The 14,554-nt window shown below is 36.7% G+C and overlaps 1 protein-coding gene across 5 annotated transcripts in view; it reads left to right on the top strand.

Moving 5' to 3' along the window:
* The window catches only part of TMEM45B (transmembrane protein 45B), a 409,261-nt gene that overhangs the window by 356,017 nt on the left and 38,690 nt on the right, over positions 1-14,554 (top strand). For 4 of the 5 annotated variants that reach the window (XM_044081093.1, XM_044081091.1, XM_044081094.1 and 1 more), the window contains exon 5: positions 2,993-3,138. In XM_044081093.1, the coding sequence (XP_043937028.1) occupies positions 2,993-3,138 (146 nt within the window). Of the gene's footprint in view, positions 1-2,992; positions 3,143-14,554 lie in introns of those variants that run through there. The other variant, XM_044081095.1, reaches the window with a different exon arrangement.

Raw genomic sequence — 14,554 nt, 5'->3', positions numbered from 1 at the left:
CTGGGCCTGGATGTTTTTCTGTGTAAGAAAAGGCTTCCATCTTGCAACCCTACCTCATAGTCCAGACACATGGAGAATGCAGGAGATTGTTGTTACATGTAGTACACAACCAGTACTTGCCAGAAATTCCTGCAGCTCCTTCAGTGTTGCTGTAGGTCTCTTGGCAGCCTCCCTGACCAGCTTTTGTCTTGTCTTTTTATCACTTTTGAAAAGATGTCCAGTTCTTTGCAACATCACTGTTGTCCCATATTTTCTCCACTTTTTGATGACTATCTTTACTGTGTTCCATGGTATATCTAATGTTGTAGAATTTTTGTACCCTTCTCCTGACTGATACCTTTATACAATGAGATCCCTTTGATGCTTTGCTCTCTGCAAACCATGGCTTTTGCTGTGGCAGGCAACTGAATAAATGTCAGGAAAATCCTACTAGGACAGCTGAACTTTATTTGGGGTTAATCAGAGTCTCATTAATTGATGGCAGGTATGTACCCAAGAAGACTGAATGTTGTAATTAAATCAAAAAGTGCTTCAACAAATTATTAGTTTAAGGCTGTGCACATTTATACAACCAGTTTATTGTACGTTTTTTATTTTTTATATTTTTTCCCTAACAGATTTGTTTGTTTTCCAATTGAATTGTACAGGTTATAGGTCACATTAAAGGTGGGAAAAGTTTTGAAATGATTTGTTGTGGTCTCATTTTTTATATCACAAAAATCTGGCATTTTAACAGGGGTGTGTACACTTTTTATATCCACTATAGGCAAGTATACTTACAACTACAGAAGCAGTTAGGATAAAAGGTAGCTAGATTTGGGTAGGGGGGGTTGGGAAGGGGTAAAAGAAGAATAAAGCCAAAGGGGTAAAAGGAAGAATAAAGACAGACCAATAATAATAATAATAATGTATAAACAATGTTCAAAGAGCCTCAGCAGCTGGTTAGAAGTATGTTTACATGTTTTTAAGTTAAAGTGGCAGAAAACAGTAAGCAAAATTGAAACTAATATCATGTTTTACATGTAGTACAATAATAGTGCTTCCTCCCACCTTTTGAAAACTTTTAGTTGTTTAAATTTGCTTTAAAGTTTAGTGGTAGGGAGTTCCAACATTTGGAGAACATAGAAGTGGTAAGCGGTGAGTAAAAGTGACTTATTTTGAGAGAGTTTAGTTCCCTGGCTAGGGAATATTTTATGGTGTTATATAGTGCTGGACAGTTTTCTGGCCTATATATTAGGTTATAATCAATAAATAGTTGTGAATAGTTAAGATATAATGGGAGGCTGTGTGAGTTTTATTTATAAAGATATCAAACGGGAGGGACAACTATTGAACCCTGTGGGCATTAATGGAAAAAGGTAGGAAGGATGAAACATCTTGGAGCCTGCTGTCTGCTTGTGAGATCGCTATGGAACCATGGCACAAATGAGTTGAGAGAGGCTAAGGGATAAATGTTCTGTAGTAGTAATTTTGGCGAGAGACAGTGTCAAATGCTTTTGATAGATCAAGGAAAGTAGATGTTACTAAGTGACAGGAATTTGTCTTGTGGTTTATAAAGTTTGTGAAACTGAGAAGGAAAGTTGTGATACTATGTTTGCTAAAAAAACATGTTGGCTGTCAGAGAGGAGGTTATTGTTGATGAGGTATTTTAAAAGCTGTGAATGGGTAATTTTCAATAACTACAGATCTATAGTAGGGGAATTCTGTGGATATACATTGTGTAGGGATATAATAAAATACCTTCCAAAGGACTGAGACAGTTTTCTAAGACAGAATGGTTTATAAGGATAGAGACAGGGTAGACAAGGGAATCTGATGCTATTTTCAGATATTCAACAGATAAATTGTCTGAGTCTAAGGTGGGTGGATTTTAATGTGCACAGACTTTTTTTTTAATAGCTCCTGTTGGGACAGACTGGAAACTTAACTTACAGACATAGCTGGCTTAACTATCACCCTGTGCCAGTCCCATGAACTTCCATCCCACCCTCAGCCGTTCAAGTTAAGAGGAAGAAAATGCTGCTTGTTGCAGAAAGCAGATTGTCTTCCTCAAGTACAGCAACCAGTCCGCACATCTCCCCTCATCTCTTCAAGTGAGGAGAAAAGAAAAGCTTTCTGATTTCTGTAGGAAGATGACTGGCTTCCTACAATAAATCAGCCAATCGGTCATTTACCAGCACCAATTCTACCCCTACCCCCCCCCCCAACAAGCTCTCACCAGAAGAGCAAAAAAAATAAAATAGGTCTTCAGCTTACTGTGCAATTGGCTACCTACAGATAGGCAGCCATTCCACTGCTCAGCTCTTCAAGTAAAGAGCAAAAAAATGCTGAACTCAAGCGGGTTTCTGTACCAGCATTTTGATACAAAAAAAGAGCTCTCTATTGCATCCACTAACACTTTGCAAACAGGGAAATTGCCCCTTCATACCACCCTTGTTACGCTACAGAGTAAACTGACCTGGCCAAGTTTGTTATTTTTGGGATTGTTGGGGGGGGTCCTTCATTAAGGAGAGAACAATTTGTATAAAATGGAGAACGAACTGGGAAGGAATGCTTTGTTTGCTGTGGGTGGGTGTGGGTGGGAGATTTATCAAGGATGACTTAGTGACCTGTGGAGCCATTTCACACCTGCTGTCTGTTTGTGAGATTGCTCTGGAGCCATGGCACAACTGAGATAGGAGAGGCTAAAGGATGAATGTTCAACAGATTTCATACAGCAGTTCTCCAACAGTTCAAGAAAGTACTTAATCCAAGGTGATTTTTATGTAGAGTAGAAAGGATTACCTTAAGTGTCCAAGGACTTCTAACTTACCTAGCAAAGAGGTAAAAAGGTAAATGAGACAAAGTAAAGGGTCCAGTCAAGAAAGTTCAAACATTCCAAATCAGTCATAGTTTTAATGTTTGTGCACTTTGCTAAAAATGTACTATTTATGTAAAATGAAGTTTTCTTTTACCAGTTTTGACAGGCTGTGTTGCTCGTCTCTCCTTACAGATTGGATTTGTGCTGTTCCCTCCCGGAGGCGGACCAGAGTGGGACCAGAGGGATCATGACAACGTGATGTTCATTACATTGTGCTATTGCTGGCACTATGTAGCTGCTATTATTCTTATGGCAAACAATTACTTCCTTGTTTACTGGTAAGTTTTCCTCTTCTTTTGCCAAACAATGATGAAGCTTTGGTTCTGCGCACTGAAACAAGGACTCAATATCTTACCTCATAAATGAGCTGATATTGGGTTATTACTAGAGGACTGAATGCCATTCCTTTCTGATGTCGTCCAATATTGAACACCATTCATGACGATCAGTCATAAATTGCCTCATTCTCCCAGTGTGGTTTTGCAAGCTGCTCCTGGTTCAGTTGCAGCTACCTTTGTAGAATGGCTGTCAAAGACAGACACAGCATAGTGGTATTTGTGCATGAGCAGTTACAAAGAGTCAACTTTGTGGCACAGAGAGTAAAAGCCTTAACAGTAACGCAGATGCAGACTACCTGAGATCATCTAGTAACCTAGATATGGATGGAGCTGACAAAAGAGAGAGAGAGGGAGCAGCCAATGCTGGCTCACTCATCCTGCCAGGGGGAGAAGAGATGGTCTACCCTGCTGATATGCCAGGACTTAATGGAGGCATACATATCATACAGTGTATAGAATTGGCTTTCCCAAGCCATATTCACACAGTCGCCCTCATGGAGGGGTGTGGACAAGAGACCCTTGCAGCTACGACTATGCATGACAACCAGTGGGGAGAGATTAAGAACAAAAAAATGGAAGCCCCTTGTGAATGCCTAGATGATGGCAATGCCATAATAAATTTCACCTCAAAGATGGGTAAAGAACAACTACAGTTATGACAGGGGCATGATGGCTGGCATGCAATGGCCTAAAAAAACAAGTAAAATATTTTGAAAAGATAACTATCACTATGAAGTGCAGCCCCAGGTGCCATAAACTGATAGTAGCTCTAATAGTAACGAGAAGATAGTTTACATTTTGGAGTAGCAAACAAGGGTGCTTGCTAAGGTCAGCCAGGTGAGTAAACCTGCAAATGCTGTGCCTTCTGCAGGAAAGCCATATTGAAAATTGAGTTCAGTGCAAAGACAGGAACAGTATACCCGAGTTTTGGTGTCAACATGTTCATACCCCTGAGCTTTCCTCACTTTAGGAGTAAGACAGCAGATATTTTGCAGCACAGGTTTACCTGATTAAGGACTTGGCACATGGATGATTCCATATGGGTTCATAGGTTTATACTCCTACAGACCTTAAATTAATTGGTCAAACTTATACCCCAGATACATTTCTTGAGAGATCTGAGCAATAAGATTATTAAGTGGGCATATGGGAGGACATGGTCTGAATCTTTTGGCTTCTCTACCATGCTGAATGTAATTAACATGACCAAGGCCCTGTAAAGGGGCAGCATCCCCTCCTTGCATTTGTAATCTATCCCTTTGAGGCTTTAAATACCTTTGCTACCTCAATTTCTTCATTGTCACCTGTATGATTCTGCATTATGTAAATATGTACATAACTCTCTTTCTATGTGCAATGTTTTGTTGCTTTGAACTAACAATGAATGTTTTACTTGAAAATTTCTGTTACAGCTTTGCATGTAACCCAGATTAAGTCTGCAATTTATCATGGTATGATCAGTACTTTACCCTGGTAGACAAATATGAATAAATATATCCCCATATTCTGTCTGCTGCTGCCACATCCCTGTCATTCTAATCCTGGTAATCCAGTCCAGGTATGGTCAACATCTTTTCCTGCACTGCCATCAGTTGCACTGCTCCAGCTAAATACTTTATGTAGGGATGTATAGCCTAAGTGAAGTGTTTTGCATTTGTTCACACTGCTTCTCAAATGCTAACTTTCTCCCCACTTTGTCAGTCTTTCCAAATGTCTCCATAAACTCTTCCTACTGTCCTCCACTGCCACACCCATGTATGTCACCACTGAAGAGGCCACTCCTATTATCTATTTTCTCAGATATGCCTCTTAGAAGTACAACAAAGTGTACTGGACTAAGGGCAAATCCTGTGGTACCTTTCTAGTAGTTTCCTCATCTTGATATTTTTCCTGTAATCACAAGCCCATGTGTCTTAGTTTTAATTATACAGTAGTCGAGTTCCTCAGTCCTACTAATTCCAGCATCTCCAGTTTTCTTGTCAAGAAAGTGTAGGACCAAGTTAAAGGTCTTGCTGAAATCCCAGTAGACTGTGTCTATGCGTATGCTCCTATAAAGTTTTTCTGTAACCCAGTCGTCAAACTATACCAAGTTAGACTGATAGCTCCTTCTCACCATGGACCAGTGTATTGCTGTTCCAGAGGTTATCCTCTTGAAAAGTAACCAGCCTTGCCTCAGGATTCTCTACATGACTTTACTCTGGCACTAATTTTAAGCTTATAGATCGGAGGTACAGGTTTTTTTCCACCCACAGTTTGTACAGTAGCATCACACTAATGGTCTTTGAGTGCTGAGGCACTTCTGTACTAGACAGTGATCTGCTGGAGCTGTTTATTAGAGGGTCTTCCAACACAATGGGCTGATTTCTGATGACTATGGAATGCAATCAGTGTCCTTGTGCTTTATGATCCTTAAGGGCAGACAGATTCCTCTCCACCTTATTTCTCTCTATCCCAATGTTTGCCTACTGTTCTCCCCATTCTATACTTCCTGTCTCACAATATGGCACTGGGTCTATTTTGAAATATTGACTGACCATAGTAGCAAATGCCAGTGTATCACAGCTCACATCATCAAACTGATTTTTCACTCAAATGATGATATTTCCTCGGACTGGTGATTACCCTAACCCCAATGTGCAGTGATCTCAGAGTTGACATATATAATATGCAGGCATGTGGAGGTACTGGGGGGGCCTTGTGCCCCCTTGCAGAAAAGCTTACTTTGTTCTGACATTTTGGGATACATTGGTACCCGTTACATATGCCACATTAAAGTATTCTGTAGTTTCCTGAAGATGAGCAATAAATATCCTGTAATCCTGCTAAGGAGGAGTCTGACTTAACTTCCAAGATGGCTGCACACTGATCAACAGCTTAATTTCAGCCCTCCCAGTGTGAAAAAAGAAAGAGAAATAAGGGCTTGTAAGTCTACCAGTTTTAGTAAAATTCAGTTACTGACTAGTACGTATACTGCCTGAATGCCAGCAAAGAAGAAACTTAGAGAACCTGAAAGAAAATAAGCTAGAAAAGGTGAAGAGAAAACACTGATTGAGATGAATCTTGCAGCTGTTCAGCAAAAAGCAGTTAAAGCTCCAGCTTTGGTATAAGAGATGGCTTCCTGTAATTTAGAGGAAAAAATAAATCAAATGTGCTCAGAGTTGATTAAAATAAATGAAAAACTGAATGAGTATATCAACGCAAGTAACAAAAGGCTGGAACAATGGAAGAAGTTTTAAACAACTATTCAGATGAACTGTTAAAACTGCAAAAACCAGAAGTTGAAAAGAAGAAAAGGCTAGCTGAGTTGGAGACTGCTCAAGAGAACTGTTTCAAAAAATGGTAGCGTTAAAGGACAGAGCAGGCAAAGAAAACAAGAGATTTTCTGCTGTATCAGAGAAACTGTAAGAAACAGACTGTATTAATTTTATGATATGCAGACAAACAACTGGACTTGGTATTCCACAGCAAGATTTGTTAATTGAAGGGGCATATCATGTGTATTCTCCAAACCTGGCCATGAGAAAGCAGCCAAGCCCTGTATTAGTAAAGATGCAATCATGCCAGCAGAAAGAGTTGATCCTGATAAAACTGCGGCAGAAGGCCAATATATTAAAAACTGGAGACAGTAGAGTGGTTGTGGAAATTGATTACTTACTGTAAACCAGGCAGAAGGGAAGCAAATTTATCCCAGCAATCAGGGGATGTGAAGATGCAGGTGAGAGATTAACGCTGTGGCATCCATCTGTCTTCAGAATATTTTTTTTCTAGGAGATCAAAGTAATTTTGATGCAGAACAGGTTAAGATCAAAATGCAAAAGTTTGTCCAACAAAAAGTGACCCATCAAATAGAAAAGGGATCTGCTTCTCATTCTTCCGATAATAAAAGCTCATAGACAGACTTTGCCTTGAAACCTTTTCCAGTGTTCCAAAGGAAAATGCTTGATTTACAGGAAAAAAAGCATAGAAATTCAGGAAGTGAACATCACACCCGTCACACTGCAAAGTTTCTTCTTGGTTTATATTTATACAATTAAACACATTTTCATATTTCTGTAAATTTCAATAAATGTGCTTAGAGAGGAATTTCTTGTCTATAAACAAATTATATTTAGTTAACAAAAATGTTTTAACAATATGTCTAGGCTGTATAGTTTTCAAATATGAAAATTTGTTTGCAAAAGTTTAGAAAAATATAATTTGAGTTTTGAGTGCATTATAATATATTACATTATTTATGGAAAAAGAGTATGAATGCACTGTCATTACTGTAAAGAATACTTCTTACTGATATTCCTATTAGTACAGTTTTAATAGCTTTTTTTCTTCACAAGATATTTACATTTGTTTATCATATGATTTTTAAGTTTATTTTTCAGAAATAGTCTAGAATGCAAAATGAGTATAGGCTGCTAGAGGTGTGATATTCCAAACCACATAAGTGTTAATGAGTCAAATTCCACTCTTTTTTAATAGGTAGGTAGGAAGATCCCAGTTTCTTAGTTGTTACTGGTGTGTGATCTGAAATAGTTATTGGCTATGTATCAAAGCTTTCAGTTAAATGCACGTTTCTGTGAAAAATAATTTCTGTCTAGTCTAGCCCAGTTATTGTTCTTACTACTGAAGTCACTTCTTCTATACCAAATATTTTCATAAATTTCTTCAGAAATTTAGGCTCTCTTGTTATATTTCCCTTCTAGATCTTCCAGATACATCTTCACTATTACAAATCAAGTTGCAGTCCCCACCTATAAGTCATATTCCCTGCTAAAAGCAGATTATTTCTCCCAAAATTCTCTTAAGCTCATAACAGTAGTTTGAGGTGGAATGTAAATGTATGCCAGCATAATCATCCTTCCTTGCCAGTAGCCCCTTATTATCATAAATCTACCATTATTATCTTTTTCCCCACTTCTATTACTTTTTGGGCGCTTGTAGCAGTTAGTAGAAGTACTCCCTTTTTCTTTTGTTCCCAATATTCTGCTGAATATCCATCCTGAAATTCTTTCTTTATCAAATTCACATACTCATTTATTTCCAACTGTGTCTCCTGTAGCATTGCTATTTGCAATCTACATTTCTTGTTTTTTTGTCTATATCTGTAAGGCCATTCACATTCCAAAATAATGTGGATAGTACAGCCATTATAATAAAAAAAAGTTATTATTCTTACCTATTATATATGACATCGTTTTAAGATGCCTATGTTCAGTTTTTTTGTGTTGCACTAATGTTTGGTAAGTTGATATTTTACACAGTTGTTTCTTCTCAGCTCCATTTGAACCTATGTCATATTTTATAAGATTTTTTTTAATGAAAATACTCAAATAAAAACACAAACACAAACTCAGAACTTATGAACTTCAAACACACACAACTATGTACATCTTAAAATAATGACATTGAACCCTTCTGATAGGAACAATTGTCTCAAATTGACACCTATACCCACAGGCTACCTAACCTAAAATTAAGGTTATTCATACTAAGGTGCATGTTACTGCCTATGCTCCTACTTACACTAATTGTTGTCTGTTCTTGACTGGTCTTTATTCCTCTCCCAAATATGAAAAATAGCTTGTATCCTTTCAGACAATATTAACATTTAGCCTTAAAATCTTTAAATAAAATTAAATTATACACTATTCTAATAAATGCATTTACAGATTTAGGTATCAGGAAAGCTGCTATCTCTTATCGACTTCCAATAATTTCAAACTTTAGTTTTTACTAAGTTGCTTACCTTGTACCTTTTAATTTTATGTTTCACTCAGGAAAAGGTGCACAGAACTCATATATTGCATGCCACCTGTAGTCAGCTTGTCTCCACAGAAACATAACAGAAAGCACAACTGTCCTCAGATGCAGATGTCTTAACTCACACCAGAGATTTTATTTGCTAAAGGAAACTTTTCATTGCATCACAGTGTTCTCTTCTTTTTAAAGCTTGCTTGCTTACACAATAGACTTTATTTGCACAAGCCAAGGGTATTAATCTAAACATCCACCTATTCAAAAGTAAGAGAAAAACACCTCAACTCTTCATATATTATAATAAGTGCACATTTAAACCCCAACAGCCCAAGTTACAGTATATTAACTTAAACATGCTTTTGGCCAGCCTTTCATCTATTTTTACAGTGTAATGTCTATATTTATTACAAAAAACTTTAGTATCTATACCACACACAAAAATCAATGAAAATGTTTTACTATATAACATGTGGTTTATATCATGAAATAAAAGTCTTTTGGCTTTTCTCAGTTAGGGGTCACCACAGCAGAACTCCGGTCCACTCATGATTGGCAGTGGATTTTTACAGTGCCAAGTTGCCAGCCCAATGACCATTCACCCTCGCACCTACCTGTATGTCTTTAGCGTCACTCGACCGCAGGGAGGACATGCAGACTCCACACACAAGGCGCTTCCAGCTGAGAATCAAATGGGAGAAACTCTTGCTGTGAGGTGACAATGCCAACTGCTGCACCACCGCAGCCTGTTTTATATAAATACTAAGAAAAAAATTCTTTTACTTAGTCATTTTTTCCCTTTTAGTGTCCTTCCAAAAATCAATGTGATGAAGTGGAGTATATGCTTTTCAGTCCCTCCACAAGTTTAACAAAGTCATTCTCAGCCACTTCTTCTTGTAAAGCCATATTTCGCAAATGGGATTGATGCTTTGTAATCTCACATTTATGCAGTAATTTCATTGTTGCTGGTCAACTTCCTGTTCATCTCCATCTCCTAACGCCAGACTCTGGTTGAAGTCTAAGATACTTCCTATTCTTCCAGTAACAGCATAAAAAAATCCTTATTTATATAAAATCTTTAGCCAAGTCCCTCTTCCCCTTAACACCATAATCTAAGACCAGTTTATTAACAGTTTATTAACACTCTATATAGGCTAACCACCTAATCCAAAACTTAATTAAAAAATTAAATAACAAATTAAATTTGGATTAGTTGGTTAGCCTATACAAAGTGTTAATAAACTGGTCTTAGATTGTAATTTGTCTCTAGCTTTTCAGTTTTAGGTAGCACAGTCTCTTTTTACACTATGGTGTTAAGGGGGAAGGGGACTTGGCTAAAGGAATGATCTTAATGCTTTTATTGCTCTTAGCAGAACCACCCTCTGTAACTACTACCTTGCTCCAAACAACCTGATTATATATAAATAAGGAATGTTTTTGATGCCTTTCATTATACTCAACCAGAATCACTTATCTGTGTGTTTCAATAAAGGATATTCCATTTTTAACTCAACTGTAGACTACCTACTATTTTCTATTTGATTATTTTGTAGCACGTATTTTACTGTTATATTTTACAGCTTGATTTTTATTAACTGAAGTGCATAACATAATTTAGGAAGTGAACATCATACCCCCTACACGGGAAAGTTTATTCTTGGTTGGTTTTGCACCTAGTATAGGTTACATACTGGGTTTTTTTTCTGAGACTTCAAGGGATACCACAGATTTCTCTTTTTGTAATTGTATAAATATAAAATAATGGATATCTCTCAAAATATGCAAATTACAGCGAAAATATTAAAGACAGTTTTCTTCAACAACATCTACGGTTTTACCCAATATCATTCAACAGTTTGTAAGTCACTTGTTTGCTTGTTTTCACAATTACTAGCAACTATCAAGATTACCAGAATAGTGTGATATAAACCATCATTTTCACTGAATTGTCCCGTCTCCCACATTAATGTTTCACACCATACACATCTATAAAATGAAGGTCTCTCGTTTATGAAAATATGATTAACAAGTGGAAAGAACAGATTCATTTCTCCAATGCAGAATATTTTACACTAAGAATCTTAGTGTCATTTTGTTAACAACTCCTTGCCCATTCTAATACTACTATTTAATAGCTGGTGAGTCACTTAGTCAAAGAAACCAGACCCAAAAAATTTCCGGACACCATAAAGAGGTATGGATGTGAACTGGAAGTATGCAAAAAGGCATTTTAGGCTTGAGTGAGTTAAGAAATGGATAGTAGAAATTACTCGAGAGTTATTAGGGAAGATATAAATTTCTTCCTAAGTTATAGTTAGTGAGGAGGATAAACTGAAAGTGGAGTTTAAAAATAGGGTAGAAATAAAAAGAAAAGGAGATAGGGTTTAAAAGTAACAGCAGTTCTTCAGAGGGCCTGACAAAAGTTAAACTATTGCAGAATAATGGAATCTTACAAAACAAGATGAGGTACAATTGCAAAGTGCTAAAGAGAAAATAAAGGTGTATCTGGATAATATGCATGAGTTTAGAAAGACTGTTGTTAAGCAAATGTTGACAACTCCAAGCACAAAAACTCTTAGCACTACAATTTAGGCAACAGAAAGTAAAAACGGTTGTTGCCAAACTTAGGGAACATATAACAAGAACAATAATTATACAGCCTGTAGAGGTATTAGAGATATTTTAAATTTTATGAGAATTTGTACAAAGCAGGGGAACGTGGAAATCAAGTAAGAGCACAAATGGAAATATTTAAGGAAGACTTAAATATGACATAGGGGCAGATGAAGTCCAACAATTAAGAGTTAATATAGGAAGAGATGAGATTAAAAACAGTGATATATAATCAATCTGCAGGAAAGCCTCCATGAATCGATGGTATTTCTGCGGAAGTTTGGAAAAAAAGAGGGAAGAATGTGAAAGATATGGAATGTTTTGTTAACAGTATTTAAAAGGAGGAGAAGCACCAACAACATGGAAGAAAGCTGCAGTGGCTGTATTACCTCCATCAGTCCCAGCTTCATATAGGCTCATTTAAATTTTAAACCATGATTAGAAACTGTCCACGTGTATAATAGTTAAAGGAATGGCAAATATGTCAGCAAAATTAATAGCTATGGATAAATTTGGTTTTGTGGAGGGGAGTCAGACATTTGATAGTAATAGAACAATAATGATCCAGAGGAAAGCAGAATGTAAGAAAATACTACTGCTATTGGTGGGTCTTGTTGCAGAAAATACAGCAAATCTGGGATTTTATGAGTAGGGAATGGAAGCATTTGCATCCGCTGATACAATAAGGTTTATTAAAGAGGTTGTAGATCAGAGGCAAAAATTAAAGTAGGGGGGGTTCCTCTCTGAGAAGTTGTGTCTGAAACAGAGGAACAGGCAGGGGTGTCCTCTTTTACCTTTGTTGTTTGTTTTATATTTAGAATCATCGACAAGGCAAATAAGGAACTCAAAATTCAGGGATATAATTGGATAAGATGATCATAAAAATTTGTCTTTATTTGCAGATGATATTATTTTGTACCTGATAAATTCAGAAAAGGACATCTCATTATCCTTGAATATTAGACTGGGGCTTTTCACTTAAAACAGTTGTTAGGCATAAGGTAAAATAAATGTAATAGCATAGGCCTAAAAATATAGAGTCAGACTTGTGTCTTCATTTATGCATACAGTTTCAGGGAAAGACAGTTCAGTAGAAGGGAAAAAATAACCTTTCTCACTAAGTACATGTGCAAAAATAACAATTCTCAAGAGAATGCTACAGAATGTTCTTTTCTCAATGGCAAGATATGTAAACTTGCATGAAATGCTAAATAAGGAATAGACAGTTAGGCACTGTCAGGCACCTGCATGACAAGGCCTGGGAATCAAGTTTGAGGGGTGGATACAGCTACCAGAAGAAAGTTATGGAAATGAAGTAATATTATATGTATGCTTAACACAGATAAGTTAGAAGAAGTCTGGTACAAGACTTGTTCAGATGTCATTGTTGAACTGCTTTCATGCTTTCACTTATTTGATATATTATACTGCTATATACTATTTGAATATGCTGTTGTGACATTTATATCTGCTGCTTTTATTTTTATGCTCGCTACAATAAACTATTATTAAACAATCTGTGGCAACACAACTCTGATTTCTTAAATGGAACATTATGAGACAGTTTCAAGGCTTTTCAGGATATAAAATTTATGAAGATAAAACAAAGGCTACAGCTGTAACTATGTATCCACAAATGAATTGTTTCAGCCATAGCCAAAGTGATAAAACAAAGTATTTAGGAGTATGGTTAAAAAGGATTTTGTTATGGCAGCTAAGGTTATATGGGAAGAGACTAAACAAAAGATAATACCAAACTGAAAAACTAGAAGCTCTTGTTTATGGATATGGATAGTAAGAAATAAGCAGTGAAAATGTTTTTATTATTTTAACTTTATGTACAGGATGGGCATATTTTTATCAACCAGAGGAGAAGTTGTGGACAATTAGTAGAGTTGGAAGAATTTATCTGGTGGGAGAAGAGGGTAAGGGTCAAGTGAGATAAGTTGATATTTCCAGTAGAACAAGGTGGTTCATGACTACTTGATTTGAAGGGGACTTTTAAGAGCTATACATTTAAGGCTCATATATATATAACACAAGCAGAGAGCTATAACTCAAAGGGGAATGGGTTTATGATGAAAAGGGGTGGGAGGTTTGGATGCAGATACTTGAGAATAACAGCTTTACAGAATAATATATTCATGAAGTAGCATAAAGTATTCTAAGAACTAAGCCAACACAAGAATGGAGAAAGGAGATGTTGCCCATAGGGATGACTTCAATTAGGAGTACAGAGAATAGGCAAGAAGAGATTGGAATTTACTGAAGAAAACTGGAATAGAAACCAAGGTGTTGGGAGCAATTAACTAGAGACAGAAATGTAATAGAATGGAAAGAGGCCAAGAACACATTTGGACTGCAGGCTGGAAACTGCCTTCCCTATTAAGGATTGATAGAGTACAGGCAGAGAGAAAAAGACGGGAATCCTAATCTGCTCTGGTAGAGTTTTTTAGCTGAATCTAGAACAGAAGTGGCTGTTAAAAAGAGATACTTAGCAGGGCATATAAAATATTGCACAATAACAATAGGAATTAATCAGAGGAGGTTAGAAAAGATTTGGAAGAGAGACTGCATAAGCAGTTTACAAGGAAACATTGGGAGAACATATGTATCACTCCCAAGTATGCAACAAGTTCTAGAAAATTTGGTATTTTTGCTTGGATGTATTTGCATAGGCATTTTTATACCCAAGCAGACTCAAAAGAATATTTCCTTAGGGGATGGCAAACATTGGAGGTTTGATGGGGAAGAAAAAGGTAACTGGGAGGAGTGTAGTGAGTTTGCAGATTTTAAAAATTCCCTACAGAGTACTCTGTCAGAAATATTAGCTGAGCAAATGGGTGTAACTAAGGAAATTATTTTTTTCAGCTGGGATAAAGGATCTGAATTGTCTAGATATAGTAACACCTTTTTAAGTTTAACTCTGATGACTGCCATGAAATCAATTAGTAGAAAATGCAATTCAAGGTTTAAACCAATTGTATTTGAAGTA

Source organism: Protopterus annectens, chromosome 8.part0 (genome assembly GCF_019279795.1).
Source record: "Protopterus annectens isolate FY-2018-M chromosome 8.part0, PAN1.0, whole genome shotgun sequence".
Lineage (NCBI taxonomy): Eukaryota > Metazoa > Chordata > Ceratodontiformes > Protopteridae > Protopterus > Protopterus annectens.
Note: the sequence above shows the minus strand (reverse complement) of the source record. Positions and strands in the feature narration are given on the sequence as shown.